The sequence below is a fragment of the Pholis gunnellus genome, assembly GCF_910591455.1.
Source record: "Pholis gunnellus genome assembly, chromosome: 21".
NCBI classification, from domain to species: Eukaryota; Metazoa; Chordata; class Actinopteri; order Perciformes; family Pholidae; genus Pholis; species Pholis gunnellus.
The window spans coordinates 8385962-8413697 of NC_136548.1; the positions used below are offsets into that span (position 1 = coordinate 8385962).

Here is a 27736-nt window from a genome sequence, read left to right on the forward strand (position 1 = left end):
AGCTGTTAGCCCATGCATGGGTTGTGCCTCAGACAAAGGTCAGCTCCATTACCACATAGTTGCGATGATCTTGACCTCATGTGAAGCTGAATTTCATATCAAACTCACTCTTCTGCAAAGAACCTGTGATGCAAATTCTGAGTTTATATATAGCCTGTCTTTCATCAGCCTGCTTTTCCCCGATGCATTCCCAGTGGCTAAATGGAAAATGTGGACCAGCTGTGTGCTCATTCACACAAGTGGACTTGTTAGCATTGCCGGTGGCTAGTTTTTCTATTATTGCACGTGTCTTTTTACATCATTTCTAATTTGGCTAAATTCACTCTATCAATGATGTTATAAGAGTTAAATGACCTTACTTCCTTCTCTGCCTGTTTCCCACAGCATGTTTCTAAGGATGAAGCCAGTCTCATGGGATAGCCATGTTTTGTCTCCATGACAGCTATGTCACTCAGCCCTCTCTGCAGTGACACCTGCCCAGCAAAGGATGCTGGGAAATAACGAGCACTTTTATCCCGGCCAGGATGACAAAGATGGGGAGGATGAGGAGGAGGAGGAGGAGCAGGGAAGAGAAAACAGAGAAGGGGAAGATGACCGTGACACGGAGAATGGAGATTTAGAGAGTCTGGAGGAGATGGAAATGACGGGAGGACGTCAATCCTGGGAAGGGAAAAGTGGCGAGGTGTTGAAACCAGCCGCCATTGTGGTCGGTAGACAGAGAGCAGACCGACCGCTGAGGCCGGGCAACCGTGGTATCGCATACATGTCCAATCAAGCCCTGCTACATCACCAACCAGCCAATAAGCAACATCATTATCCCACCGCAGCCAATCAGCAGCCTCATCAAGCAGGCCTGAATGCGCTGCAGAAGAGACGCGCTCTCATGGAGCGCAGCATGACCACAATGGCCCCCATGGAGGACACTTACCTGACCATGATGGTGTTCCGCATTGGAATTCCTGACATCAAACAAACAGTAGGTGCATGTTCTCGTCAAAAACACTCCGGCCAAGCACTATGCAAACATTTCATGAAACAAAGACACCTACACATGAAACAATTGACCCTTATTCTGAAACTGACATACATCTACAGTTGAGACAAAAAACATTCATGTAGCACAGGTCAGTTCCTCACATCTGTAATTTGTGAGAAAAAAAAAAGAGTAAAACATTTTAAGAATGAATTGTCAAGCTCGATCAAACACAAAGTCTGGTTATCTATATAGAAAGAAAAGTCTCCCTTGCAAACGGAGCACTGACTGGAGGTCTTTCCAAATGAGGAAGTAGTTCAAGCCAATTCTCTCTGGTATCACTGCCTCAGAGAGTGAGATGGATAGATTTAATTCAACAAACAGAAGCAACTTTACAATGTTAAGGTAGTAGTGCATTTGGCTTATGTGACTATTTCTGATTCTGATCTTTGTGTAAGTAGACAAAACTTTACTTTTCTTATTTTTTTTTTTATACACATTTTTCTGCAGTGTTGACATCTACATTCTACATCTGTTTCAAGTGTGTTGCTGAGAGGAACCCATGGGTACTTGATGCATAATTATGTTTTTTTTACATTAGCCAAATAGTGTGAACAAATGTACAAGCACAGAACTTATTTCAAAGCATTTTCATTCCAGCCATCCCACAAGCCCAGGGATGAATCCCAAAAGGAAGTAGGAATAAAACACAGAGCGTGTTATGTGTTATCTGTGTTGACATATTCAGTCAACAACACCATGTAAGCATCTGCCTTGGGTCAGGTATGGTCATAATTAGTTTCCAAAACTGAAGTTAGTATCAATTCACACTTACAATAGCTCTCGGCAGGTGAGAATTGGCCGTCCCACACTCGCCATATCCAGGTGAGAGTGGGTGCCCCACTGTAACCCCTCCCCCCCAATCTGCCTTTCTCCATTTTCAACTCCCTGAACATGCCGACTGTTCTACATGTCAGCTAATCTGCCCTCAATATAACGGTAATTGCTAATTATCTTATAGGTTTTAATGAGTTTAGGGAGAGCTGGGGAAGTGAGTGACGCTGGAAAGGAAGGAATATGTGGAAGGCGTCTGCGTTGCTCTTAGGTCTTTGTCCACCACAGGCATCACATTCCGCTCTGCACACAGCTGGAAAAAAAAAAACACTCCGCACCCCAAACCTTGCAGCTGTAATATTATTGAGCTGAATTAGGAGAGCTGAAGAGAGGGAGGGGAGGAAACAAATGCCATGAAGAGAGAGGTGAGGAAATGAATAAGCAAAGAGGAAGATATACGCATTTGAAAAAAAAAGCTTAATACTGCACAGTGAATGTCCAAATAACTCTCCTGAGTGAGGACAAGTACTGCCAGATAGATCCCAGAAAACCCTTGGTTGAATAAAACCGAACAAAGGGGAAAGAAGTGTCGCCGTAATATACAGTGTACATTACATTAGACTTCTCTCCCAAGGATTAGCCAATCGACCTCTCTCTCTCTCACACACACACACACACACACACACACACACACACACACACTCTCTGTTGAAATATGTACACTGCACAATTACACTCATGTAAGAACACACACACACACACACACACACACATATACTTCACAACTCACTTATATGCATGCACATACACACGCACATCCCCATCATGTGGTTTACCTCCTGGGGACCACCAAGACATTGCTACGGCAACGGGTGCCTGCCTTCACTAATGAACTGGTTGCCATGCCAATAGAGTTGGCTACACTATCAAATAGTGCAACCTAGCGAGGGGGGGAGGGGGTTGGGGGGGGGGCAGAGGGGAAACTGTGCTGAGCTGTGCAATTTTACTTACAGTTCTCTGAAATGGAACAATAGCATGGATGCATACATCTCATTCAGACCTCTCGGTGCCTGTTGTTGAAGCCTTGCTCTCGGTCAGCTCTGTCCTCAGGCTCCAGAGTTTAATAAGAAAAGGACAAAAAAGATGGTCTTCCTTTTGGAAATGCAAGGAAATGTAATACTATGAGGACATGGGCAGCGCACAAATCACCATGAAATCCCGTTAGGAGTAGTGCATACACACGATGCATACGGGGTGATATAGTAAGAGGTGTAGGAGCTTTTGTCTTCAAGCTGGGTTTTTCTTTCTCCCCCTGGATTGTGGGTGCAAATCTGACACTATGTATGGAGGGATCAAAGTGAAAGAAATCACAAAGGGAAATATGTATCCCTGTATAGAATATTTACTTCTGCATCAGGTGTAAAGAGAGAAAGTGCTGTGAGCACTGATAGACTATAAGGATTGCATTCGTCATCGAATTTCCATGGATGTGGCAGATGATTAATTATTTAAAGTAATGCATAATCTGCACATACCAAATTCTCGTGCATCCATCATTCACCAACTGATGTTAAAACAGTCATGCTGCATTATTAATCCGTAATGATGAAATGCCAGTGGCTAGCTATTTAGCCAAACTGACTAAATATAGCTGTGTGTTAATATAATTGTGTGCACACAAGTTTACACACACACACACACACAAACACACACACACACACACACTACCATTAAATTGGTTGCTGTTTTAATGATATTGACTTTTCTTAGAGACACAGCCAAACAGTAAACAGAGTTCTGTGACTCCTGTGAAAAGAAAATGTCACAAAGAATGTCTTCCCGCCTGAAACACATGAACACGCCTGCCAGACAAAAGTAATTCATCGCGGCGAGACTCACTTTGTCACTGCCTGGTGCGTTTTCTGGTGCTAGAGGCAGAGAGAGAAAAAAGAATATACTAAAATCAGATTTTTCAGATTAAACTACTCGGCTGACAAGTTCTTGATTGTGCATAACATACTGACGCGTTGTCACTCTGCCTCTGATACCTGATGCACAAGGCACCTTTCAGCGTCTGTATGAGGCGGACCGGGCTTTCGAGTATCTACAATATAAACCCACCCCTGTCATTATTAGACTGTGAAAGAAAATGATCCAGGAGTGAGATCACGTGGTATAAAGACCGAAAAAGCCACACAGGGTTGGTGGGATGTTTGGTGGATGGATCAGACAAACACAGAACTTTCAACCCGGAGACCTGTTTTCCGTATTCATGTTATGCTGTTCACGTTTTCCTGCAGTTATTTTAAGCCCAACTATGATGTTTTTCCTAAACCTAACAAAGTGTTTTTGTTCGAATTGACAACATTAATCATGTATTTGCTCTCTCTGTGTCTGTCAGAGGTGTCTCCAGTTTGACCAGGACTGCACAGTATGGAGCGCTAAGCAGCAGATCATCTGCTCCCTCAACGAGACGTTGTGGGACGTCTACAACTACGGCCTCTTCCAGCCGGCTGGAGACGGACGGGACGCCAAGTTCCTGGAGGAGGAGAGGGCCCTCCGAGACTACTCGCAGACCTTTGAGAAAGGGGTGCCTTACCTGGAGGTATGGAGGTGGGAATAGTGGGACAGTGACAGGACCATAGCCAGGATTTTACATTTACTGGAGTCGTGTGTTCATTAGGTTATCTCCGTAGCACCAACACCCCCTAAATAATTCTGACACGATGTTAAAGATGAAAAGCTTTTGTCAACTGTTCAGTTATATTGCCTGTGAATTTTAGTTCCCTGAAAATAGAAATGCTGTTTCAGAGACTTCCTCACACTGCCAGGGATAACAAGCTGGTGGTTAAACTCAGAAGTTGTTAAATTGAAATTTATTCAGTCTTAAAAATGCAAAGAAATCAGCTTCTAAAATATCCAAAAAGTGTTGCCACAACCCCCCAAATTTCCACAAAAGAGACATTGGACTTGACGTCAGTTTCTTCAGAGGTAGCAACTGAGTGCACGGATTACTGAATATAAAATATAGCATTGTTGTCATCACCAAATACAGGAAAGAAAGTTAAACAACAGCATCTTTGGTCTTTTGAAGCTTCTGTTTGATGACATTAACTAAGGTACTGCATCATACTTTGAAGATGTTATTGCACATAACTAAGTAAAAGGAGAAAAGGAGTGTTCTGCAATTGCAGACAAATTACTCGCTGCTTACTTTTTTATTAGAATTCCCATGTTCAACACAGTAAATGAACAAATCTTGACAAATATAATATCCACCTCATGGACTTAATTGCATTCTGTGCTTTATATAACCTACAAATTATATTATGTTTCTCCACTTTTTGGGAAGTGGGCTGTGAGATGACATCAATATGATTTTGCTGTGATACAATTATCTCACAGTGCCCTCTGGTGGTCCAGCTGCTGTAAATGTTGACGAACTGGGTGGGGCTGAGAAATATCCCCGCACTCACGGTTTGGCTTCGAACCAGAGTGTTTACATTCTTGACAAGGTTCCAGATGAGGCCTGCTGCTCCACAGCAGAATGTATATCACTGCCCCATGAGTGTATGTATTTATAACATGAGTAATGGCATTTTGAATAATGTCAGTGCTTGAATTGGACCAGTACTCGTTGGTATAGAGCAGTTTCTCGATAAGTTTAGTTCTTACTTTGTGCCACCACTTTTCAGATAAAACTAGTATCAAATATTAGGCCGGTTGCTCTTTTATGCCGGCCAAACCCACCTCTGATGCTTGAAATATGCAGCTGTTCTTTGGCTTCTCTGAGGTGCAGCATGTGGTTCAGTTCAGCTGTCAGCTGATCTCACCTCAGCAATCCTCAATGGTTTACTGTTACCGTTACTGTACAGTACTGATGTGGAGACAGCACATTCAGACAGGTGGTTTTCATTGATATGGTCTCCCATTCAGAGAGACAGTGAATTCATCTTTTGAAAGATTGGGGGTTTAGAAGACTGATTCTCTCTAGACCATATTTTAGAGCAATGTTTTTTTTATTTCACTGCCTAATTATATATATCATTGCAGAGTAGAGAATATTCTAAAACATTAAGACCAACCAGTAAAAACTACTGCTGCCTGTGTATAATTAACATTTATAGAGAATAAAAGAAAAATATTTAAACAATACACAGTTTTTTGGTCTCTTAACCACGGTACAGGTGTAAAAATAGCCTGTCAGGATGTATTATGAGTGAGTAAAATATATTTCAATTTACATCAGAGCCTATGATATATATTGCATATATTGCATTCCAATGCTACCTTACTCTACATGTGATTACGCTTTTCCCAAGAAACGGTTGACCAAATCTGACTTCACATTTTGAAGGAATAACTCATTCAGCTGTTCCAACAACTCTGAGTGGGAGAGTGAATTTCGGGAAAGACTTTAGCTGCAGTTAACAAGAGTAATGTTGCTTTTTGTGCTTTAAAGCTGCAATGCTGAACTAAATGTAATTATTTACTGGAAAAGCACAAGCCATCTATCATTATAGGAATCTAAAAATCTCTTTTAAAATTAATTTCCATTCCCAGCTTTGCTTCTCTACTTTTTTTTAAAGTTCAGATTGTGAAACATCATCTGAAGTACATATTTACTGCACAAAAAATATATATGTTTTTGTTATTTTCACCATCAAACTGAACTGTGATGCAGCATGACGATGAATCACAGTTTTCACACGTATCTTTTTCTGTACTCAGTTTAGGTACAAAACTAGAGTTTATAAACAGACGAATCTGGATGAAAAGGCGCTCTCCAAACTCAGCACAAAGGTATGTCTTCTTGCGTCTATTGAATATTGCTGGTGCACAGTACTCATTTCTACTAAAATATTCCTTTCCTTCCTCTTCTACCATTCTCAGGCCAGCCTGAAGAAGTTCCTGGATTACATCCAGACTGGAGCAATAGAGAAAATGGCAAAAGTCCTCGATAAAGGTCTCGATTCAAATTTCCATGACCCTGACAGTGGAGGTGAGTTCGCTGTGTGTGTGCTGACGCTCACCGTGTAAATAACAATTTTGACTAGATTCATTCTTTAATTTCAAATAAATTATTGTACAAGTGGTGATATGAAATGCTTTCACTTACACTCTTCTACCTACCATCCTTGCCGACCCTTTCCTCTTCTGTGGGTCAGAGACCCCGCTCTCCATAGCCATGCAGTCGGGCCTGCTGGTGGAGGGCATCAGACTGCTGGTTCAGGGCGGCTCTCATTTGGACTTTAGGAGCAGAGACGGCTTCACACCGGTGCACAAAGCTGTTAGAGCTCACAATCACGCTGGGCTGATGGTACGGACTTTGAATTAAAGTCGCATATATATATATATATATATATATATATATATATATATATATATATATATTGCAAACACACTCAAGTTGGACAGGCAAAGTGGACAAAATACATTGAATGATTATTATTATATGAATTTATATGGTTTAGTCACAGTCACATACTCGTCTTATATACAAATTATTTATTGTTAAAGTGAATAAATTGCAAATGCTGCATGAAATGTGGGTGGTCATTAGGTTGAAAGGTAATTAGAAGCTTGACAGTTAAATACTGTAAAAACTATTGGTTAGTTTCACGTTGTGACTGCTTTACTTTAAGCAGTAAACTTGCAGTTTTACAACTGCTTAAAATGACCCACCTCTGTTAAAGTGTTTCTGCCATGAAATATATTATTTTGTCAATCCCTGCAGCTTCAATATGCAATATAACACTGATAGTATATATATGAGATCAAATGTTAAATAATCAAACTATATATACATATAATTTATGTAGACATAAACATGTTTCTCACAATGACTTGGTATCATCTGTGTGTTGTATTGATCAGCCGCAGCATCACGAGTAAAATAAGGCCCAGCCATATACCCAAATTCATTCTTTCTCAGCTCGCCTATTTCTCACTACACACAGAATTTGCTCATCCACCTTTATTAGAAAAGTGATGCTTTTCTTTGGTCTCTCCTTGCCAGGCTCTCTTGTCCCTCGGAGCATCTCCAAACTACAGAGACCGCTATGGCCTGACCCCGCTGTACCACACTGTACTGACAGGGGGCGACACTTCCTGCTGCGAGACCTTGCTGTATTACAGGGCGAGGCTGGGGACAAAGGATGAGAATGGCTGGGACGAGTCCCACCAGGTGCCAATGGACATTTTAATATTATTAATCTACCTTTCTATACATCCATTGATTTCCATATGGTTTCATTGTTTCCTTTCATATTTTCACATTAAGCATCTTTGGTCTTTGTCTCTCATTTAACTTAAGCTATGCACCAACATGTCCCTGTCTGTTCTCTGCGTTTGATGTCTTGCACCATCGCCCTCCGTCTCTCAGCGTTTTCTCACACTCCCCTCGTCTCAGCCTTCCTCACTCGTATCTCCATTCTCTCTCCTTCCTCCCCTTCTTCTCTCCTTCCATAGCACAGGGATGAAGAAGAGTTTGGAATGGAAGAAATACATAAGGTACCCTTCATGCTACCATCTCATCTTCCCCTCCAACATTTCAGAGGCAAAGGCACTGAGAATCACAATGTGATAAAACATGAAGATAAACTGAATGAAGTGACTGACCACATAGTTTCCTTAAAACAAATCTGGGTCATCTCAAGCTGAGTCCAGTTCAGAAAGAGCCTTGGATGCTATCTCTTTCTTACTGTAGAAGCGTGTGAATTGCCTACATTATGTCTCTGTGACATTCTGGCAAATTTGTGCTTGTGCTGCGAGCTGGTTGTCATGGTATTTTATTTTGGTTTGGCCGTTCTTTACTTTGTACATGTCTTGTGGTATTTAAGTCTCTGCAGAAAGGCACGAGGAAACCTCTCAGGCTGCCGAAGGCTCATTTCTGTTGTTTTAATGAATTCTGTTTACTTTCTTTTCCATCACAGAGCAATGTAATTGTCTCTGACCTGTTTTTCTGTGAGAGTAATTATGGATCTAAATGTGGATGTAAGACATTATCTCCCTTCAATTCTAATTGTTTCTCTTTTGCAATATAGTTTTAATCTCCCCTGTTCTGCCTCATTTTATTCTACTGAAACTGTCAGATATGAAATCACCCTCTTCACTTTAACTTGTCTCGTTCTATACTTTTTTTAATTCTGACAATTTTTGGATATTTCTATCACGCTATTGACACTTCAAGGCTTGCCAGAATGGTTTTGCACAGCACTTGGAGCATCTGTTGTTTTATGGGGCCGACACCTCCTCTCAAAATGCCTCGGGGAACACTGCACTTCACATTTCTGCCCTGTACAACAAGGCAAGTATGGAAACAGATTCCCTCATATGAAACTATTATGACCATAATTACTACTGCTGTTCTCCCTAATGGTGTTAACGCATCACTTTCCCTCTCTGAATAATCAGGAAAGCTGTGTCCGCGTTCTTCTGTACAGGGGAGCAAATAAGGAGGCAAAGAACAAGCTTGGTCAGACCCCTTTTCAGGTGAATGGTTTAACTATCAATTCAAACTGTACACAGTTTTATCATGTTTTAAAGTAAAATTGCATTTTTATTTTAGTAGCTTTGACCAACAGTTTTGTTACAAACTAAAAGCAGACAAAACAATATAACAAAAATAGCAATAATTACAATGGCTTATCTACTTACATCTTATTTTGTTTTGTTTGTTTGCAGCTAGCTATAATGTCTGGTCACTTTGAACTTGGGGAAATCTTCAAAAACCACAAAGATTCTGACGTAGGTAAGCTATCGTGCCAAACTGTCTCGTCTGAGGGGGCTATCAAGTTTTACAGTTTCACACATGCTTTTCTTTGTACTTTCCTGAAAATATCATGTATTCTGCCCTTACAATCTCCCTCTTTTTTCCCTAACAATCTCCCTAATTCCTCCCTCTATTTCACCGTCACATCAAACCCCACTGCCCTTCCTCACTTCCTAATCCTTCTTACTCACCACCTCTGATCCCTCACCCGTTAACCTCACACCTCCCATCTTCAGTGCCCTTTTTGGAATCGCCAAAGTATGTTCCCAAGCGAAAAGAGAGCGCCTACACTCTACCTCTCCCCTCACTTCATTCCCACCCCCTACTGCGCGCTAACAGCGATAACTCCATGACCCAGTCTGACCCCCTGGCCCTGCCCAACAAGGCTGCAACCAATCCCAACCCGGGACAGGTACTGAGGACCATTAGGTGGATGCTCATCTGCTGATCTTTGTGATAATAGATATGCTTTGCTGGTGTTTCATTTGTTTTTCAGTCTTTGGCATATAGTAAGTTACAGGATCAGCTTTGAAGTTCTGCCCATGTGGGACTTGTGCGTTTCTGCAGGGCCAACGCAGGGCCTCCATCGGCATGAGAAGCTCCAGCAGCCCCAGAACTCGTACTCGCTCCCCATCCCGGGGTAGAGGAGGCCAAAGTGACACAGAGGAGAGGCACCGACAGCCAAGAGGCAGACAAGGGTAAGGAAGGGTATATATACTGTGTTAATGCAGATAGAGTGGTGGATTCATATTTTGACCAAGTCCTTTAAGGCCATGTACTAACGGGGTTCTCTAAATCTCCAGTTACCATCTGCTGTATGCAGGAAAATTACTATATGTGTCTCAGATGCATACAGTATGCTATTTGTAGGTGCAAGAATGTCACATATTTTAAGTGTGGATGTTGTCCTGCAGGGTAAAAGAAATAGAGGAGCTCCTCACAGTCTGAAATATGTTTTAAAAATGTCAGACAGTGACGCAATGACAGATATTAACATGCTGATGTTTACCATGTTTACCATCTTGGTTTAGCATGCTAACATTGTTAATTAGCAATAAAGAGTATTGAACAAATTAAAATGAAAATGTTGCCATAATCATGGCACTAGGTGCGCTCCATCACCAAAGTTATTCATCATCAAGGAACTATGAATGTCTGAACCAATCATTGTCCTGTCTATCTAATAGTTGTTGAGATACTGGATTAGTTTGAGATAATAATCCAGAAAAATCCCCGTTAACACAAAATGGTACTTGCTATTTGTGTCTTTTGTCATTTTGAAACACTAATTCCTTGTATACTAAATTACATTCATTTCAACCCTACATTCATTTCTTGTGTACTAACTGCCCTAATAGTATGTGCTCTATAGTATTACTATAGCAAAGATTTGAGGCGCACTGTGTTAAAATTCTTAGCACGTTCTATATATCTGACATACAATTACTGGTCACTGTTTGTAAATACAAGATTGCTGCACGCATTCTTACTGTTGGTATGACTCAACTACTGACTGTCTCTGATGAAGCCTGATAAGATGTATGTTGTCTCACTTGTTTTTCCACAGTGTGCAACACAGTCTTATCTCTTGGTTCTCTTTCTTTCTCCCTCTGTAGGGCAACCTCAGTGGGCAGTGGAGGAGGTCAGATGAACCGGATGTACAGCGCAGTGCCAGGGCGGGTTTACATGGCCACTCGTGCCTACTCTGCTAGCGGAGACAAAGAGCTCTCACTTAACAAAGGCGACAGAGTTAAAGGTGAGATGGAGCAAATTCACAAATAGTCAATTATGAGAATAGAAGAAAAAAAACTTGCCCGAGACATCTTTTTAATTATGTTGTTGTTTGAGGACAATTAGCTAAACGTTCTCAACTGGAGATGATTTTGTGTAATGATCCTGTACTTCCAGTGCAGTTGCAATAGATTTTAATTCCGGGAATAATTTAAACTACTGTATCTAAAACATCAACAGCATGAAGAGATGTTCATGAGGGAAGAGAGGATTGTAAACAAGAGAAATGAGAAGCACCAGCAGACACATCCGGTCATCACAATACATGTTCCTCTCCATTCTCAGTGGACTGTTCAATATCTATCTGTCTCAGTGTTGAGTGTAGGAGAAGGGGGATACTGGGAAGGAACAGCGAAAGGTCGTACTGGCTGGTTTCCTTCAGACTGTGTGGAAGAGGTGGCGGCTCTCAGCAAAGACAATCGATCAGGTAAGACAAAACTTTCACCTTTTTTTCAATTGTTCATGAATACTTTAAAACAAATTTGCTATTGATGGTTTTGAGATAACTCTCATACGACGCATAACAGTAATAGGAAATAGCACATGCATTGGAGAGAAAATGGGTTACCTACTCCCTCAGGCTGGAACTATCCTTTCAGTCACTGTAACACCCAGCACATGTCGCACTCATGTTTACCAGCAGCTTCTTTTGCAGCAGACAGTGGCACACGCACAGCACAGAAATGAACTTTTCTCCTATTTCCACAGCTGCACTGTTCAGGCAGCAGGCAAACTATATGCCATGTAGAAAACTGGGAAAATATATACAGTATATATAAAAAATATATTTGATTCGTTCGTGATCTAAAGACACAATACTTCTAAAACGGTACAAAACACCTTCATGAGCTTCCGTCATGAAGGTGTCGTGACGGAAGCTGAAGGTGTTTAAATTGAGCATATGTTTTGCCTGCATGTGCCTTGCAGAGACGCGCAGCGAGAAAGCCAAGAGGAAGCTTTTCCGCAACGTCACTGTTGGAGCCTACGATGGCACTGATGGCCCCAGGTAAGAACAGTGATCGGTCAATAAGTAAGTTGGGAAAGTCTAAACTGCTGGAAACGTTGTAAATGTGAGGGTTGTTGTGTTTGTCTGCTCCCCTGTGACGTTTCAAATTGTCCCTGACTTTTCTCCCAATGCGTGCTGGGACCGGCCCGAGCACTTCCCTGAACAGGATACCAGTTTAGAAAATAGATGGAGTCATAAAACAAAGATGAACTTGATTGACTGCAGCCTCTGATATAGTTTGGCTGTGGATTGTCACATGAGCGTGGGCAGCCACTGAACTGTCTGCTCTCTGGGTTTATTACTGTAAGGAAAGACTGTGAGGCCATTTAAAGTGATTTAAATAGTTGACACACAGAAGGTTCTTGTGTGTGTGTGTGTGTGTGTGTGTGTGTGCGCGCGTGCTCACTTGTTTCGCCTATTGTGCTTTCATACCGTCCTGTCTGCTGCATGTGTCTGTTTTCTCTGCAGATCCTGAGCGGCGCTTGTTCTCTATTGTTTTGCTGTGTGAACACGTCAGCGGTGAAGGCACAAAGAGCAGCCATGTCATTTTTCAGCCCCTTTTGGCTCAACCAGACAAATGCACTTGTCTCTTTGATACATCCAGCCACATGCCTCTCTCTCTCTCTCGTCTGTTGTTGCTTGTTTACACTGAACACAATAATGCCATAATGAAAGGTAGAGGGAGGGGGGAGGGGGGGGGGGGGCACTTCTCCTCTTACATGGAATTTGTCTGAAGCTGCAGCTCAGCCCTGGGCAGCTGCAGCTGTGTTTTATGAAGCTATGCGTGTTTGTTTGAGAGTTGGTGTGCATCTGACTATGCCTGGGAGTGTGTGTGTGTGTGTGTCTTTGTGTGTATGTACATCATCCTGCTGATGAGTCATGAGGAGGCTGAGATACCAAGCAATGGTTAGGTCCCTGGGCTAGTGAGACTTAGCAGTCACCACCCCGGGGTTTTACAGCCTCTTACGCATTGTAGCCGACATTACCCTTGTGCTGAGCCGCTGCCACCGTCATTACAAAAAGGCATTCACTATAATGCAGCTGCGCTTGTGTTCTAAATGGAAATAGCAGCCACTGGGGTTATATTACCTGTGCTAAGCTGGTTAAGCGTAATTGCAGCACTGTGGTGAAGTGGTGCTCAATTAAGAGCAAGGTGATCCGGAGCATGTTCCCTCACTGCAGCTAGGCATTTGGGAGAATGTCAAATACTATTTCAGAGAGATGTAGAGAGAGGAAGAGTGTTTGTTAGCCTGTGTGGTGATGACAGTTCTGATTTAGAGGAGACGAGGGAGCGACTGAAAAGTTAGCAAGTGTGAGTAAATCCAGGGTGAGAATCAGCTGTTGGTATATCTGTGATACAACAGTCAGTGGATGTGCAATCCGAGCACAGTCTCTCCCTGTGTCGCCTTATATTTTTACCCATCCCCCGCATCTCCACACCACAAATGCAGCTCTCCATCTCCCATATTCTGCAGCCAAACCCTCTTCCTGTCGTGTACCAGCACACACTCCATACACTCTCTCCCTGTTGGGATAATAGCTGGTATTCTCTCTCTCTCTCTCTCTTTTTCATTCACATTGTCTTTCTCTTGTCTGAAGTATGCGGGGTGCAGACCATCACTCTGTCTCTCTCCTTCTCGTTACCCACCTCTCTCGCTCTCTCCTCCACTCTCGCGGCGCTCTCCGGCTGAGCTCTCGCTGGAAGGGGAGGAGGGAGGAGGGAGGAGGGAGGAGGTTGAGAGCGCGCGCAAGAGAGGAGGGGGGGACATGGCAATGGGGGGTTGCGGAGAGAGAGATCTCTCTCTCTCCCTCTCTTCTTCGTGGCCGTCACTGGGCCCCAGAAACAGGAGCGTGTGGTTCATTTACAGGTAGCGGCTGTTTCCTCATTCATTGGCTGGCTATGGATGTGAGGAGAGGACAATGGAGAGAGGGGAGAGGTAGATGATGCTATTGAGAGGCCGTGCCTTTTCAAAGACAGACTAATAAGCTATGTATTTTGTTCGTGTGTCTCTGAGTGTCCGTGTGTGTATCTGTGCGTGTGTCTAAAATGTGTATTTTTCCTATGCATGTGAATATCTGTGGTACGGAAGTGGCTTTTGAATGGAGACTCTGCAGCCTGTTTATTTCTGTGTCTTCCTCCCGTGTGTCTCTGAACGCTGTGTGCGTGTGTGTTAGTGCATGAAAGGGAGCATATATTGATGCATTTCAGTCAGACAGTGTGGGTGTATTTCATTCTCTTTGAGTCATGATTTCTTTAAGCAGATATTTTTCATTCACCAGGACTTCCCATTTATTCCGGCTCCTTTTCAAAGAAATGTATTGTCACATCCCATATTTTTTTTATGTATCCCAGTGTATCATTAAGAATGTGAGGTATTGTGTCTGTACATAAGGATGAAAGTGAATAAGTCAATAAGTGGAAAGAGTGCGGTTTGTCAGCTCCTTTCGAGCTTTAATTTCAGATACCACTAATTCTGTGCATGTCTGTGTGCATGCATTTGTGTTTATGTGTGTGTGTGCATGTTACTATATACACTGAATGAAATTAATGTTTTCACTTATAAGTGTATACGTCATCGTGCTTAATTGCTGTTGGAGTATCTCTCCTGCCTATAATTATATGTACTGTTCATCCATCTACCACGTCTCAATCCACAGTGTGTGTCACAAACACCCATCATGTGCCTCACTTGTGTTGCGTGTGTATCGTCCCCACATAGCCAGTCTATCTGCATGTACATTCAGCAGGTTAATGGTTAAAAAGCTGCCTTTTTTTTTCTCAGTAATTGTGGGTAGAAGAGAGGATGACTCAGGAGGGTACATAATAACTCTGGTCTCTAGTAGGCTTACAGCTTCATTGCAGCCAGTTCAGACAAGAGTGTGTCCTACAAGCCTACAGGGATTAACCAGGGACTTTGCGATTTGTATGGCCCTAATTGGCCAGGCTATAGTGGTCAATGTGGTGACATACAAGTTGAATAGCTTTTAAATATGTAAAGGAAATCAGGTGTGTTACTGCAAGCCAGCAACCCAACTTAGACCACCTGGAGGACCAACGCAGGCCACATTTCCCCTTGTAGAAGTGGATGGATGAAGAGCCCAATGGATTTGTCCACCCACTCTTTGCCACTTTGATCCTCAGAGAGGGAAAGCATGGTGGAGGACAGGGTGAGAGAAAAAGGAATGAGGTGTGAGGAGCAGATGGCTGGAAGGCGGCTGTGCGTTGGCGAAACAGTAACATTGATGGAGAACACACAAGGGATGGACCTCAGTAGGGGAAACTAGCGATCGTCTGTTCAGTGCTAAAGTTACAACTTGGTGTCGAAGTCTGGATCTTCAGGCCTAGAGGCCAACGCTCATGCCACTGCTGTACCTCTGTGTGATCTGTGATTCCACAGCCAAACGTTATTACATGCTCTTGAATACACAACACCTTGCTGGGTCTGTACTGTAAGAGGCGGTGTGGAATATTCTATCACTGCTTTTGTTATTTTAGGACCTGTATACACATGGGTGTTTCACAAGTGGCGGAGGCAGAATGAAGTTGGAGTGATGGGGTCCTCTGCCAGACGTTGAAAATATTTAAATCTGCTGCTTAAAACTTAAGGAATAAATCAAAATGTTGGCATTTTTAAATATTACATTGTGGGTTTATTTAGGGTTACATGGCCAAGTTACCCTGCAGACTTGATTGTCAGGAAACCAATCAAATGGTTGTGTTTAGTTTACAGAGAGGTAAAGCTGGATTTAGTACCACGCTTTTGGGGGCTGTTGATTCAAGCGGAGGAGAATTGTAATTGAGAATTTGTATGGAGCCCGAGGGTAGGCAATACCCGAATTATTGAATTCATGGCTGAAAACTCCTATTTACGTATACTACTTCTCCTGAAGGTCCAGGTGTGAACGCACACAGAATTCACCTCAAATTCCCATTTGAAAGGGGGAGGGTCAAATAGAAGAAGAAAAAACATGTATTCCCCTTGAGTATACCCGGAGCAATTTCACTGCATTATTGGGAGTCAAACTATTACTATAAATATAGACAATTCTTCCACCAGGCAACTTATCCTGTTCACTCAGTTATCCATTCTAGGAAATCAAATCCTTTGATTTGATTTCAGTTGGAGTGTCAGTTTGGTTTAAGTTGAAGAGCACATACTAACGCTGAAATGAGCTGCCTCGGAAAGAAATATCTGGAAGCCCTCTTAAATCATACAGCTCTGCTCAAGCCCCGGGCTCTCTAACATAACCAGGGTGAATTGACATTGTTGGAAAGTCAAGTCCAGGGAATGAGTCATGAGATGTGGCAGTGTGAAGTCCATTTAAAACCAGTCCTATATTAGAGAAAGGGTTGTTAAAGCAGCTTGGCCAAAAGTCCCAGACATGGTAATAGAATAATGAAGGAGTTTGCTGGGCCAGCCTTTACACTACTGTAAGTGTGATGATAAGATTGCATCAAGTCTGTGATCATTTCTGCCCTCTGAGGCCTGTGGTCTCTTAGCAAGAGGAGCTGTTTGTGGAGGAAGATCAGAGGTCTGTCCAATGACTTCTGGTCCATGATGTGATGTGTCATGTGTGACCGGTAGTGGTGCGCTGGAGTCGGTAAAACACTATCCTTGCAAAAGCTGCCAGAGGCAGCGAAAGCTAATGCAGCAATTTAGGTGCATTTGGAAGTTTCCATTATCAGGGAAGTGTATGTGCACATTTTTCTAATGTGCCATTCCCCCCCCCAAACCCAGTGCTTGTCAGCTCGAGCTGGATTAGTCCATAGTATGGAATGTCATCTCATATACACTTCCTCCCATTGTGACACTAACTGTATCCCTGACATCAACCCTTTTGTGCACCAGCATTTTTTGTATGACATTTTCAAGCCAACCTCTTTTGCTGCAGTGTGATATCATAATGTGATGCAGTATATCTGTTTTACACATTCAGAAAAAGGCTTTATTTACATGACAATAACACTTTTCTGTTGATACAGAAGTCACATAGCTCTGTTTCTCTTCTATTCTCTGTCTTTTTCTCGCTGTCTCTCTCCATCCCCTTTCCCCCTTCCCCTCTGCTCCCACTTTACTCTTTCTAAGTGACTACATCATTAAGGAGAAGACAGTGCTCCTGCAGAAGAAAGACAATGAGGGCTTTGGCTTTGTGCTTAGGGGAGCCAAAGGTGAGCCTCTTCACCCAAATGTGCCTCATATTTTTCTGTCTCTATAGATTTCTCAGTCTTTTTCTCTCTTTATATCCCTCTAACCCTCCCTCTTTTTCAAATCCATGTTCTAGTTATCTGTGTCCACTCATGCTCATCTTTTTGTCTTCTGCAGCTCAGACTCCCATAGAAGAGTTCACTCCAACGCCAGCGTTCCCCGCGCTGCAGTACCTGGAGTCTGTCGATGAGGGGGGCGTGGCCTGGAGGGCGGGCCTGAGGATGGGGGATTTCCTCATCGAGGTAAGGACCAGAGGCATTTGGACTAACGCACAAACTGAACCTGAAGCAATATATTACATTTTGAGTGAGGGAATAAAATTGTACTTAAAAAATCCCACTAATGAATGCAACAAGTGCTGGCATTTTTCTCCGAGAGTGTCACAAATCATTCTGGGAAATGTAGGAAATGAAAAATACCAGGCAGCCTGAAGAGAAGTCTGTACACCAATAAACTACACTTCATTACAAAGCAACTTCTAGGATGCACTGACCTGATCACAGATCAGTGATATCTGCAGGGTGGACAACAGGAGCACTTTACAATACAATAGCTTGCAGTAAATACCAATTTGATTGATAAAACACATCGGACCATATTTACAAGAAAATTAGGTTGTGCATGTGTGCGCTGCGGTTTGTCTCTAAATGTTTTGTGTGTTCAGCGTCTGATTAACTAAGACATCGATCATTAAGCAGCCGGGCGCTGAACCTCCAGACGCACTCTGCAAGTTAAGGAGAGCTGATAGGCGCAGATCGGATTTCTATGAGATCAGAAAAGAAGATTGTAATTACAAATTTTTCCTTATTTGTTGTTACTATTACTCAAAATGTTACCCACACATGTTGCCACCTCACAGCAAGAAGAGTCAGTGTTGAGTTTGCATGTTCTTCGTGTTCGCGATTGTGCTCTGGTTTCTTCCCACCACCAACACGTGTGTCCTCGCTGGGCTGTGAATGTGGGGCGTCAGTTAAGGCGTAAAACCTGTGCCCTTTCATGTTTCTATGCCCGTTCAAGCAGCAACGTTCTGGCCTTTTTGTACCCGTTAAAGTTCCCGTTAGTTTCCTGAAAAAACTCTGTTCTAAAAATTGTGATTGTCAAACCTATATTAAAGCTGACAGATCTGCCAATTAGTATTCAACCTAATATGAGTCACTTATGTAGCTGCCCAAGCCTTTGTAAATGTGATTTACTGTAGTCGCTGCCTGAATTGCTGGTGCACTCGTCCAAAACACTGGAAAATGATGTATGTTTGAAGAAAAGTCTTTGAAAACTGCAACAACACATGCCAAACATGTGAACGCTGCATTACCAAAGTGAACCAGTAGTCACAAAAAGCCCCTCAGTAATTCTGTAAAGTGTGTTTCCGTTTTTTGCTCCACTCGCTTGTACCTATACCTTTTTTTTACTTCATTTAAGTGGATCAGCTCATTCTTCATTAAGTCCTTCCATGTCTTTGTGTCTGTAAGGTGAACGGCCAGAATGTGGTGAAGGTTGGCCACCGGCAGGTGGTCAATATGATCCGACAAGGCAGCAACAGCCTTATGGTGAAAGTTGTGATGGTTGCTCGAAACCCTGAACTGGAGGATACTGCTCGGAAGAGAGGTACGAGTCAAACTTTCCTCCTATGTCATTTCCATCCCATGTTTATGATGTGAAGATAAAGCCGATTACTTGAAGTCTACGTCACCTTAAAAGCCTGTTTGAATGTGGTTGTCAATGGTGACTGCATGTTTATACGAGAAGACTAAACATTAAGTCTGCATTTGGCTGGCTTCCCTTGGCAGCCCCGCAGCAGACTAAAAGACTGACTCCTCCTGCCATTGCCCTGCGCTCCAAGTCAATGACATCAGAGCTGGAAGACATGGGTAAGATGATAGGGGGGGGGGGGGGGGGGGGGGGGGGGAGACAAAGGATTGATTGCAAATAATTAAAAGGATGGGGGGGGTCTGGAAATAAAGAAAATAAATTAAAAAAAGATTATAGGCCCCACCAGTTTTTTTTCTGTGGGGTCACATTTGAAATGTGGGTTATCAGCTTCTCTGCTGGATGATGGTACACTACTAGGGCACTATTAGGGAAACACATCATTAAATATGAACCTGAGATGATGCAGAGAGCCAAGAGAATTGTCCAGTACTGGGGCAATATCATTTTTTTTCATGAGCAATACTTTGATGTGAAAGGAGCTTTTAGATTAATTTGCATGTTTGGTATTCACTATGAAGAAGAAAGGTTATAACTAAACAGGTTGTGAAATGATACTGGTCTGGTGCCATCAGTCACAAATTGTTTTTGTTTCTTTTTCTTTTTCTTTTGGACCAAATATGCTTCTGAATACAGTGGACAAAGGTGGGAGAATCACGGATTTGTGTGCTCTCATTATCATTTCCGTCCCCATCACCATTCCTCTCATCACATCAGTATTCACACCATCACATGTGTCCGAGTATGTATTTCATCCAGCTATGTGAACTGCCTAATAATACACATGACTACACAGCTGTTCTAGTCACACCTAATTTCTGTTTTCCAAATTATGTATGCTACAGCTGCGTCTCCATGGAAAAAGAAAGCAGGTGAATATCAGCCTTAATCATTACCAGTCATCAGCCCCTGAGCTTTAATTAAAAGTTAGCCTGTTTGATGCTCCTTTCCCCCCTCCTTTTTCAGAATACGAGTCCTCTCTTGGTCCTGATAAGAAGAGGACCGTCTATCAGATGGCATTAAGTAAAAAATCTCTCTCACCGCTCTTGTCATACTGTAAAAGGGTGTTTTTAAACCTTGAGGTGATGGGAGGGGGGAATCCTTCTTTTCATGTTTCTGCCTTTTATTTTATACTCCCTCTCACTTTCTCTCTACATTTCTTTCCTGCCCTGCCCCTGCTTGGTCTTTGTTTTAGATAAACTGGATGAAATCTTGGCTGCTGCTCAACACACTATTACATCAGACAACCAGGGCCAGAGGGGTCATGGAGGCAAGAGGGACCGGAGCAAGAGTATTGTTCCCAATGTCTCCAATGAGGTACTGTTGAGAATGGAAAAGAGATGGTCATAGTTTTGGTCGTTACCCTAATTCATGGTCCTGCTGGCTTTTTAGACTAAATACAGTTATCTCTCTTGCAGTCTCTTCCATACCACATTCACACACAACAGAGCTTCTCCACTGATTTAGGATACAGCAGATATTTAATGCTAGAAAAGGTTTAAAGCAGCTTGGTCTTAAGCTCTCTTTTTTAGCTGTGTACATTCTCCTGCTCTCACTGCACTTTACAGAAAATGATTGACAATGGATCAGCCACACTAAAACATTTAAGTGTGAGTCAGTTTGTGTTCATGCTCTGTTGCCTGATACTCCAATACTCGGACTGACTGGTTCTTTTATATTGCATTATACTGTATATCAATATCGGCTTAACAGCTGACATCGGTTCGATTTGATTATGTGTTATTAATGTTTCCTCTTCTCTCTCTTTACTCCTTTCTTCCTTTTCAAATTCTCTTTTGGTCCCTTTTCAAAATGTTTTTCGACAATTGAAGCAACCCTATGAGCATCAGTCTTCAGTGAGTATGGTGCAGCCCGGACCAGGATTTGGCTACAACCAAGCTCATTTTCAACCCGGCCACACTCAGCATGCAGTCATGATACGTCAAAAATCTATTGGTAATGACAATCGTCATGGAAAGATTTCTGCCTGCTCAATAGTTTCTTTCTAATTTTATAAACACCTGTCTTCTTGCTCTCAGGTGTAACGGAGGAGGAAAGACAGTATCTACACCCACCCGCTATGAAACTGGCTCGCAGCCTGTCGGTGCCGGGACCAGAGGAAATACCCCCACCCCCCAACACATCCGCCCCAGAGCCACCTTTATCAGCAGGCCCTCATCCTGGGAGAGGGCCTGCTATGCCCATACCCCCTGTATCTCAAGCCCACTACCAGCTCCAATCCCAGCCAGGGCATGCAACTCAAGCAGGCTGGGAGAGGGGAGGGCCTGGTGGGATGAACCAGCAGGCCATGGTCCCCACCCTCCGCAGACAATCTGATGGAGTGTGTGTCAGAGAGCCGGAGGCGCCCAGGAGAGGTGGTGGCAAAATGGGAGGGCTAAGGAGAGGCTACAGCAGTGCTACACCACCGACAAGTGCTAAGCCAAAGGCCCCACAAGCACCGCAACATCACCCGCACTTGGCCAACCGGGAGCAGGGTGGAGGGGTTGGCAGGGGTACAACCAGGCGGGGTGGGCGAGGAGCTCTGATGAAACAGTCGAAAGTGGAGGATGGGCTGAGACAGCACCGAGGAAAAGGAGTTGCAGCCAAAGAGAAGAGCTCCATCCCCATCCCCACCATCATTGTCAAAGCTCCCTCAACCAGCAGCAGCGGGCGAAGCAGCCAGGGTAGCAGCATGGAAGCTGAGCCCCCCCAGGATGTTGAAGACCACACCTCAGCAGATACGACCTCAGACAGCCCCAACACCAGTCTACCCTCACCACTCTCCCCTTTGCCACCTCAGCCCCCTACGCCCACTTCCTTGCCTTCATCAACTGTTGCCCCATCTGTTTCCTCGCAGCAAAACTTGGAAAACTTGGACTACACGTCAACATACGGTACGGCCTTCGGAGGAGGAGGGGCACGCAGGGAAAGAGAACGTTTCCGGGATATGAGAAGAAAGAGTGCTTCTTTCTTCCTATCAACTGAGGAGGACATTCAAGGAGAGGCAGGGGGAGGAGCAGAGGAGGGAGGAGGAGCACTAGGGTCAAGAATTCAGCCGTTACAGGGCATACAAATGGAAGTGCCCACCCCTCGTCTACGGCCCTCCAAGTCTATAGATGAGGGCATGTTTTCGGGAGACAGCTATGTCCACTATTCCAGCAGCATGCCACCAGCTTTTGGCCTGCCTGAGTATTCTTCCCCTGTTCTCGGTCAGGATGGCCAGCCCAAGTCAGCTCCCTCAATGTATGGCACCCAGGCCACTACTACTTTCATCCACCCACTTACGGGGAAAGTTCTCGACCCCTCGTCCCCACTTGGCTTGGCCCTAGCTGCAAGAGAGAGGGCCCTAAAAGATGACCGCAGGACACGCAGAGAGGAGAGACACTTTGGTCGGCAGCTGTCCACAGTAGGAGCGTTCCCTACCCCTGTTCAGACCCCAACTCCTTCACTTTTTGCAACCCCTACACAATCAGCCTACACTTCCCCTGTATCCGTCCACCTAAGCTCCCCCACCGCCACCACCTCGCCTGCATCTATGAGCCGGCCACAGTCACCAAGGATATTACGTTTGGGAGGAGGAGGTGGGGAGAGGATGGAGAGAGAAAAGGAAGGAGCGCCAAGGGAGGGTCTCAGAGTTCGCTTCTCAGAGGACCGAACCAGTCAGCATTCAACCCAGTATTACCCACAGAGCCCCAGGGAGAGAGAAAGAGAAAAGGAGGTGTATGACAGCAGACCTGCTCCACCCATGCAGCCTCCTCCCCCACCGGTTCAACCCGCACCCCGAAGACCTTCCTTTCTACAGATGGATAGTGCTCCCAACACCAGCTACGTCCCTCAGTATACTGTCCCCACAGCCCCCGCACAGATGCATGAAACTAGAGCAGGTGGAGGTCTAGGACTGATGGTTCTCCCTCCACCAGCTCCCTCAATAGATGCAGAGGATGAGTTTGTCTTTGCAGATCCCTTGCCCCCTCCTTTAGAGTTTGCTAATGGTAAGAAGGAGAGAGTCCAGGAGTATCCTCAGCAGCATCAACACCGGAGTCAACACTCTGCTGCTGTTGCACCACCTCCTCCACCCTCTCTTCCATCTACCAAGCACTCAAATGCTCCCCAACCGTCCTCACAGGGTGGAGACTCTGCTGCCTCCAGCCTTACATCCTATGACAGTGAGGTGGCCAACCTTACACAATCGGCTCTCTCTCCATCTTATCCGTCCCCACAGATATTTCCCCCTCCGTCCGCCAGTACCACCACCGCTGCACCTTTGCCTGCCACTTCAGTACACAGACCCCAGCCCATGTCTCACTCTCACCCCTATTATGGCAGCTCTAACGACCCCTCAGTAGGTGGTCACATCCCGGCCCAGGATAGAGGCACAGCCACCATGACTTATGCTACCACTACCATGACATCCACTGCAGCCGCCACCACAACCTCACCGGGATCCTCTGACTACAGTATGACCATGGCCGGGCACAAGACTGGCCTCAGCACAGGGGGCAAAACCGCTGACCATACTCATCACCCTACTGTTACACCGAATAGCGGAGACTGGCAAGATGCCGTGGTGGATTCTGGGATTGAGGAGCTTGACAGTCACAGCAGTAGCGACCACCATTTAGAAATGCTGGGATTGAGTGGGCTAAGGGGAGAGAGGGGCGGGATCGGAGGAGATGGGCGAGAGGGAGAGAGAGGAAGTGAGCATCAGGATCCTTGCACAACCTACTCAGGTGGGCAAACATTTGAGTTGCACAGTGCCAAACTGGCAAATCCAGTGTTTCCAAGGATGACTCATTACAAGGAGGGAGGAGGGAGGTGCCCGCCTGTTGCACTACGTAGGCAGAACAGCACCAACCCTGCTCCTTTGCAGTTGCACAGACAAAGCAACCCGGACGATGTTAGGTTAGATGGAGTGTTTGAAGATGAAAGGAAGCGCAAGCTGAGTCGATCCAAAATGGAGGATGGCTTCAACACCACTCTGGCTGCCTGCTTAGAGAGGCAGATAGACCCTCGGTCGGTGAACTGGGTTGAGGTTGGGGAGCATGAGCAAGGTGGAGATGGAGTACAGAGAGGTGGTATCGTTTTGGAGGGTCGCAGACTTCACTCCCCTCTTTCTGGCGTGAAGGCGAGCATCATCAATGAGCTCAGCTCCAAGCTACAACATATGAAGAGCATGGATGACTGGAGCCACATTCCAAAGTCACCCACCATGCATAGGTTTGTTTGTTTTCATTAACTGGCCTTTAATATTAATATTAAAGTTTGCATATCTGCTTTTTTTTTAACTGAAGTTTGTTGTTTGTCTGTCTCTCAGGTATTCAGCGGATTTCACGGATGTATTTCACAGCCCCCCTTCTGGCCACTCCACCTCGCCATTACCCACCTCCTCTCCACAGCATCGTCAGATCCTGGCACCAAATCTGTCGGCCACTCCTTCCGTCTCCCCATCCTCTCAAGTCCCAATTCAACGCAACTGGACCCGCTCCCCATCTCCACAGATGCCTACCTCCCCAGTTCATGCACACCCTCCCCATTCTCCGACCTACTGCCCGTACCCAACGTCGCCAAAGCATCGGTCCAAGTTGCGTGGGCAGACTTTTGATTTTCAGTGCAGTCCCACAAAGGAGATGCGGTCTTCAGTCTCACGACGGCGAGCTCCCAGTCCTCTTATCTATAACACTGAACAGCCAAACCCAACTCCTCCCAGGCCTTCCTCTCTCCCAATCCTTCCCATTACACCTATCTACAACAACCCCTTTGACTTCCCCGGGCCCCTCACCCCTCCTTCGCCTGGAATCCCTCTAGGAGATACCTACGCGACTTCAACTCCTCCACTGTTCTCCCCATCTGGTGTGCCAAGTGCGAACCCCCTACTTGTCTCCCGCTCTCTCTCCCCCACCCATTTTCTCTCTGGAGCCTCATCTCCCATACACTTGCCCCTCAGCCCATCCTGCCTCAACTATCCCCATCTCACCCCTCCTGCGCCAGCCAAACCCTTTGCTGTCAAGCCCCTGCCCTACTGGACCAAGTACGATGTGGCCGACTGGCTGGCTTACCTAAACCTGGGGGAACACAGAGAGCGTTTTATAGACAATGAGATAGATGGATCACATCTGCCTTCGCTCACCAAGGATGATTTCCTGGACCTGGGAGTGACACGTGTGGGACACCGCATGAACATCGAGAGGGCGCTGAAGAAACTCACTGACAGGTGAGGGAGGACTAATAGACTCTGGAACACATAGAGGCAATGTGGTCAAAGGTCAAAAAAAGAAGCATTGGATGGTGAAGGACAGTCAAGTTAGCTGGGCCATCCCCTTTCTTCATTAGATGCATATAATTTGATAAGTTATCTCATCTTCCCTCCGAACCTTTTCTCTTTATTTACCAGTTTTATCAACCCTATTTAGTTTGCGCCGCCTTTATTTCATTTCCGCTCATTTCTATTCTTATTGATTTGCCCTCCTTCTCTCCCCAGGCGGCTCTCCTCTCCTTTGCATGTCACTACTTCCCTCCAAGACACAGACTGAGCGAGTGAAGGGGTGATTCAAAGATGAAAGAAAGGGAGAGAAACTAATTGACAAAGATGGACAATAACAGAAGATGTGCAAGAGAAGAGCAGTGGACGTCCACGGGTTGTGTTGAACTTAGACTAAGAAGGGCTGTATGTGTTTGGGGGGAGTTTTCTTTCAAATTGGCTCCACATTTAGAGAATACTGTTGAAATTTGTGGGATGATTTTTGGTCAAGAAAGGGTATGAGGACGTTATGAATATCATAAGAAAATGACGCTCTTCAACTGAAAATAGACTTTAAAACTTTTGATGGACAGGCATTTAATTAACACGCCGTTTTGTGCTGTAAAAGACAAACACATATACACACACACACTTATTCTCACACACACACTGACAGATGGATTTTCACACCATCTGCTGTTTAGCAGTATTGAGAAAACTTCAGTCTGAGTTCAAAGAAAAATGGAAAAGTTGCTGCTTAAAGGGTAGACCCCAATAAAGTGTTACTGACTGTGGCTGAGCCAGAAACTCTGGGTAAAACAGTGCCATCCTAACATCAGTTTTGAAGCTTTAAGCAGATCAGAGTATCAAATGGCTGAGTACAGGAGCCAAAGTCAGAATATGAGAGATTTGTTTGTAAATGATGATAGATAAAATGGTAGACAATATTAGTATTCTCTTTATATCTTTGCCATATTACCCCAAAGGATGCCCCAATAAGCTTTGTATGTATGTACTTTGCGAGCACTAAATATATCTTACATGTTAAACGGGATTCACTACTATAGTAGAACCATATGTTTTGTACAAAGTGCTTATCGCAATCATTCATTTCAAACTGGTCAGGGTATTTATAACTGTTGAATTGAAGTTGTGCATAATGAGGACGTACAAGTATTGAGATTATATTGTTGTGAAATTACCTTTTATTATTTTCCTGATTATTCTATAGAAAGGAGATGAAATGTATAAAAGAGGAATTGAAAAGGGTTTGTATGACATTTTTAACTGCAAATCGTCTTTTTCTTTTTTTTTTCTTTACTGGTGTTAATTGCCATAGCACAGGTCAAGGGATGGATCCGTCCTCTTTGATGCCATAATGTTGACGGCTCTCTCACACACAGCAGGTGCAGTGATCAATAAGGGCTTTTTACTGCTTCTCTGACTACCTGAACCTCAACATTCAGCCTCTGTGAGTCTGTGTCTGATTTAGTGCGTCAGCCAAACGCTTTCCCTGACCTACACTTTTCTCTTTCTAATGCCTTTTCCAAAACATATTTATAATGGTCAGAAAATATTTTTTTTTTCTCAATAGTTGACAATCCCCAGTGTTTCCCCGTTCCACACATTAGCCCTCAAAAAGAAACACACTTTTCAAACTTAAAGCAAATACTACATATGTTGCTTTGATGTGAAGAGGAACTCCCAGAATTCTTTTTCACATGCCAGTTTAGCCATTTCCCTGCAGTGAATTCAACTGTAAGGCAAACACACATCATTTATAGATCTATATGTAATGATGATGATGACAATGATAACATACAAATATAGTATAATAAATATAATATTTAAGTATTTAAACATTAAGAATCTCCGTCTTCCAAATAGTGTGGAGAAATTCTTTGAAGTTTTGTTTACGTTTCATTTTTGATTTTCTGTAAATGCTTTCTATGCTGCTCGCCCTGTGGTGACCCCCAGTGAAGCTGACACACGTTAGTTAATGTGTATTCTCTCTATGTGAGTTTGAAATGATGACTCTGTATTCTCATGCTGAGTTGCCTCACTGCTATCTCATGATTAACTATTCTGAGAATGTGAAGGACTGAGCAATAGTGTAGAAAGCATTGCATACTATGATTTAAAAGAGTTTTTTTAGGTCTAGTAAAATGCATATTGAATATGACTGCATACAGTATGAGCATAAATA

General features: G+C 44.0%; 1 protein-coding gene across 1 annotated transcript; it reads left to right on the forward strand.

The window, feature by feature from the left end:
- Nucleotides 1-444: 444 nt before the first annotated feature.
- On the forward strand, nt 445-26648 carry LOC306712718 (SH3 and multiple ankyrin repeat domains protein 1-like; the record flags this gene model as incomplete). The annotated part of the gene is given in 27 exon segments (XM_079182121.1): nt 445-471; nt 473-976; nt 4209-4412; nt 6539-6610; nt 6701-6809; nt 6976-7127; nt 7827-7994; nt 8279-8320; nt 9000-9116; nt 9224-9301; nt 9494-9560; nt 9818-9993; nt 10149-10279; nt 11198-11337; nt 11686-11799; nt 12300-12378; nt 17466-17548; nt 17703-17827; nt 19055-19190; nt 19373-19453; nt 20138-20164; nt 20259-20315; nt 20488-20609; nt 21125-21248; nt 21332-24509; nt 24607-25503; nt 25771-26648. Coding segments are annotated over 27 exon segments (7062 nt in total). The 3' UTR covers nt 25823-26648.
- Nucleotides 26649-27736: the final 1088 nt, after the last annotated feature.